The following is a 5,260-nucleotide window of genomic DNA, read 5'->3' on the forward strand; positions in this document are numbered from 1 at the left end:
GTCCTTTTGAACATTACTCTAGAGTGTGTAATTTTCTGTTCTTGCCAGCCTTTCATAATCTTCTTTATTGATCGATACGGGGTCTATGAGTAAATTTTATTTAATACCAATCGTGCAGCTTAAAGGAGATGGTGATTTCAGTAAGAACCTATACTCAAAGTCCTTGCATGCTCCAAGCCTGAGAAAATTAGACTTGCAGTCAATTTTAGCAGCAGAAGCTCAGAATAGGCTGTCAAAGTACGCTAAAGAACTTCACCAAATTCCAGATTTATATAGATCTACTTCTGGTGTATTTCAGGCTGCCACAAATTTTGCATCCCCTCCAAGAGAAGTTTCACCAGAGGATATTCCTCATTGGAACCACAGGAAGTATGGCTCTCCAGATGGCAGTACTGGCTCAAGCAGAAGTTTACACTTCATTTCCAGCACATTCAATGGCCACAAATCTCCGAGTGTAAGTGCATCTCGGGTAGCTCCTGTTTGGCCCGAGGCTGGAGAAGCAGTCGGTAATGCTTTCCAACTATACGATTCAACAGTTTGAAAAGTTCTTTTTGTACATTAAATATAAGTTACTTGTGTTTACCTCTGTTTGTCACCCATTTGTTGGGAGGGCAGCAAATGTAGAGTTGAGAGAGGAAGTTCGTGATCTTGCAGGTCTTCGGGATGCATGCTTGGAACAGGTAGAAAGTTGCAGATCTTTCTGACACACATGTTTAAACCATCAGCTTTGTTGATAAGGCTGTCTAAAACTGTAAATTAAATGTAATTGTCTTAAATATTTTCCTACGATTCCCCTTTATGATGTTTTCTTATTATAAATAACCATACCAGCTATATTCAGTAATAATAGGGACGTGGATACGTAGTTGTATGCTAAACGTAGGAGATGGGTGGATATGTGAGATGATGTTTGGGACTGGGGCAGTAAAAAGATGATAGCTAAAGCAGTTAGCATTATTAACATAAAGCGAAATCAAATGAAGTGTGTTATGGTTAAAAGCCTGACATGAGCCGAACACCAAAAATGTTGGATAAGAAAAGATACTGAACAAGCGTTTGGAAAAGCTGTCTGAGTGCATCTATGATTAGTGGAGGGCATATATGAATGTGCATGTTGTGGGAGATGCATATGCTAATATCTAACATGAGTATCCTAAATATATATATTAGGAGAGACATTAGCAGTAACTTTCTGTTTCCTTGGTGTTGTGTGTATAGAAATTAACCTGAAGGTGAGGTTGAGTAAGAAACTGACAAGTGTTTTAAGTAGGAGAATTATTTAGTGTCTCCATCTAAATAAGAAAAAAATACTTCTATGTCTAACCCATCATGTTAGCTCAAAATCATAATTAATCAAAATATACATAGTGTAGTTCTGTTTTAGTGAAGCATTGAGCATGGCCACAAGGAGACCACTTCGATGATATAATCTCACTCGATGGCTTCCTTTTTTAATCCAGTTTTCAAATCAAATTTCGCCTGTTTTAGACTAACTGGGTCAGATTTGTTTGCTTCCATCTTTCACCATCTCACGGACTACAAACTATCTGATTTGTTCGCTTGCAAATTGTAAGGCTGAACAAAATTAGGTTTTCGAGCTTTGTACCTTATTTGGTACATCATCTAGTCAGTAAGCATTCATGTTGGCAGTTTTTGTTATCTTGGTTTAAAGTTTGTATCAACTTTTTTTTTTGCCTCTACGTATATGTATGTGTGTGTATATGTGTGCATATATATGAAGCGATTAGTACATGGACTGTCGTAGGACAGGTTGAATCAATTTAATATTTTGTGCTATCGTAAAATGCGTACTTGATATTCATTCTGATTTCTCATACCTTACATTTGACGATATCTGAGAGAAGAACTTGATTCATGATACAGGCAAGTCAAGCATATCTGATTGGTAACAAGGCTCTGGCAAAGGAACTGAGTGAGAAGGGGCAGTTTTATAACATGCAGATGAAAGCAGCTAAACTGAAAGCTGGAAATACAATATACCAAAAGAGGTTGGTTATTTTACAGCCGTAACATGTTATATCTCACGTCCCCACTTCATGTATTGGGTTAAATGCAGATACGCCCCCAATATTATTATAAGATTATAGCCACTTGCACTATTTTATTAGCACTACACCTTCTCTACTCCAGACGACATTATTTCCCAAGTCAGCTTGAGATGTCACATGAGAATCATGTGATGATAGAATTACCTTTTATCCTCAAGTTAACTGAAAGAGAGACTAAGTTGGCCTTGAAATTGAGGGCATCATCTGAGATTAATCTCAACAGGGTGTATGTGCTAATAAAAAAACTTTGGAATTAATCCTAGCATATTTATGCTCTATATGAAAAGACATAGTGTACATTAGCACAGATGCATGCCTGGAAACTGAAACTATGTATGCAAAAAATTATGATGCAAATCATTTATCTGAGATAAGACTTATGCATATGATCTATGTTTGAAGGATGATTTGATTTCTTATGCCCCCCTCCACCCCCACCCCAGAAATGCAGTCCCCTATGGAGCGCAAGGGAATCTGATTGACTTGAATGGCCTTCACTTAAGTGATGCGCTTCAGGTGCTGAAACATGAGATTAACATCTTAAGCAGCACTGCTCGGTCCTGTGGACAGCAGCTCCAGGCCTCAATCTTTTTGGGTACTCCAGTATCAGAAAGGATTGTGTTGGCTTGCGAGCAGTTTCTCCTGGAGGAAGGCCTTCCATTTACCCGGCCTCGACCTGGTCTTCTTCATGTTGTGATATATTGACGCCACTTGTAAGGTAACAGTGTGTAATAAATAAATAAAAAATCAAAATCAAAAGCCACATACACTACAATTTTGTATCCGTGTACATGAAGGGAACATGTGTTAGACAGAGAAGAGGAAGCCAGAGAAATGTAATATTAGCATTAGCAGAATTCTGACTTCCATGTTGTAGGTGTTCTTTTAGTACTACTTTTTTTTTTATCTCTCGGCGCTTTTGTTGTTCAGCGAGGAAACATGATTTGTGCGGTAGCCTGTTTCGTACTGCAAGCATTGATGTTGGAATTGAGCTCTCAACAAAACAAAGCAGTTGTGTTGCGTAATGTTGAGAGCATGCGATTATTTCATCCCACCTCTGTTGCGTTCATGTCAATGTTACTGTGATATCGTATTCAACGCTTTCGCTTTATTTAAGAGCTCCATCTGTATTGAATGTGGAAAGAAAATCTTACGCTAGAACGTCATGCCTCAATCTTTGTATTGAATGTTGGCCATTATCATGTTTTTTTCCAAGTACAGGAAATGGTTGCTATTTGAAGGCTTGGCGGCGGACGTAATATGAAAAGCGATTTGAAGTGTGAGACCAACTCCTCTTGTGCGACTATGGAGCTGTTTGGTTGTATGTTTTTACCATGTAAAAGGATGGAAAGTGTAAAAAAGTGGGTCCCAATGTCAGCTTTCATCACTTTTAATTGCTTGCTTATAGTTATGAAAATAGTGTAAAGTGATTTCATATGCTGATGTGGCTTGTAAAGTGATTTCATAAAAAAAAAAGACATGATTTTAGGAGAAAGCTGACATTGAAGTCAGGAAAAAATAATAAAAAATAATTCTAACCAATATGATCATTTGAGTAGGGACCACTTTTTATACTTTCCAAACAAACAATTAAAGTTATATTTGCAAACCAAACAAGCAATTTATGATTCCAATGGAATAAAAAAACAAACAAAGAAAAGTATAAAAGTAAAATTGATGAGGTGGACAACAACTTTCCAAATTGTGTCATAAATACACAACTTTACCAACAACAACCAAACAGCCCCCATGTGAATCTATAATGAAAGCTGCTCCTCTTGTTTAAACGATTGAAGGCGTGGTACATATTTGAGCTAATCTCGTATCCGAATCCTTGTATTTATTGATGACGTTAGACCTCGACGTTGATGTGTAGAAATAGATAATCCCACGACAAGTTATAACGGCTTCCTGCCCCCGATATAATTACGGGTCTGCCCTCCGGTCTCGTGGCAGTTAACCGTGCCGACGATGATCATCTCGAACTCGAGGACCCGAATCCTCCCGTGTCGCCCGAAACAACTCCTATTTTATCGTGTTATGTTGTCTTAACCTCCGACACGCGACGGGAGCTCAGCTTCGGTGCCCTCGCGCGTCGCCTCCCTCCAACTCGAAGGTACGGTGGGGGGTGACTGGAGCATGAAAATACACATGATATAACTCTACCCAAAAAATATAAGAATCCATATGTGTAGTTGATATAGATTATACCATTAGCCGTCAAAAGGTGCTCTCTGGGCCGTTAAGAGGTTCCAATATGACTCTCAAAATCTTGGTTCAATCTAGACCGTCTAACAAAAAAATAATACAATAAAATTGAAATCTGTTCTCGAAACACACTGGACTAGTAGTCCATTGTGTTTAGTGGCCACTAATTGTCCCCTAAAGAAACCCACGGAACTACTGACCCGTGGGTTTTCCCCGATTTGTTTAAGGGGCGATTAGTGGTCACTAAACACACGGTACTACTAGTTCTGTGTGTTTCAAAAATAGGTTTCGATGAAGCCGGCCTCTTTTTGGTTAGCTTTGGTCAGTTGGCTAAAAAGAGGTCCGTTTTGCTAATTTTTTAGTAAAACGGTCAGTTTTGTTAAATATTTATCAAAACTGACATATTTTAAAATTTTCTCCTTGTTAAAAAATTGGCACAATAGTATCATTGATCATGAAAAACGTAAAATTTTTCACTTGGTTTAATATTTGTTAAATTTAAAATTAAATCAATCAAAATTCTTTTTTTAACTTATCTTAATTCTACTTTAAAGTAGAGTTGAGATGTCTAATGATAAATTTAACAAATATTAATAGTTAGTTACAAAGTTAACATGTTAGTATCACATGAGTACATTCAGATGAAAATTTTAATGTTTGCATGTTCAAAAATAATAACACACTAATTTTTTAACAACTTTTAATATTTCTCTATAATAAAAAAACAACTTGTAGTATGCGAGTCATGGAGCGGAGGAAATTTTAAGTGCAAGACAACCCAAACCCATCATGCTTACCCTCACCGCGAAACACCCGATCCAGATACCAAACCTAAACCCCAATCTCAAAGCAAGCTTGTGATTACTTTCCACTAAACCTTCAAACAAAACCCTAATTAATCAATCTCCCTCGTCCGAAAAAAAAAAGTCCCCATTAATGGACAAAGAAACCTTCGTCAACGCTGTCGACGACGGCCTCAAGCT

General features: G+C 37.6%; 1 protein-coding gene across 2 annotated transcripts in view; it reads left to right on the forward strand.

Moving 5' to 3' along the window:
* Window positions 1–3,138, forward strand: part of LOC109848356 (polyadenylate-binding protein-interacting protein 7-like) — a 6,165-nt gene extending 3,027 nt beyond the window's left edge. The window contains exons 3-6 of one of the 2 annotated variants that reach the window (XM_020417808.1): window positions 299–506; window positions 616–680; window positions 1,885–2,009; window positions 2,513–3,138. In XM_020417808.1, the coding sequence (XP_020273397.1) occupies window positions 299–506; window positions 616–680; window positions 1,885–2,009; window positions 2,513–2,774 (660 nt within the window). In that variant the 3' untranslated portion in view covers window positions 2,775–3,138. Of the gene's footprint in view, window positions 1–118; window positions 507–615; window positions 681–1,884; window positions 2,010–2,512 lie in introns of both variants that reach the window. The other variant, XM_020417807.1, reaches the window with a different exon arrangement.

The sequence above is a fragment of the Asparagus officinalis genome, chromosome 7, assembly GCF_001876935.1.
Source record: "Asparagus officinalis chromosome 7, Aspof.V1, whole genome shotgun sequence".
NCBI classification, from domain to species: Eukaryota; Viridiplantae; Streptophyta; class Magnoliopsida; order Asparagales; family Asparagaceae; genus Asparagus; species Asparagus officinalis.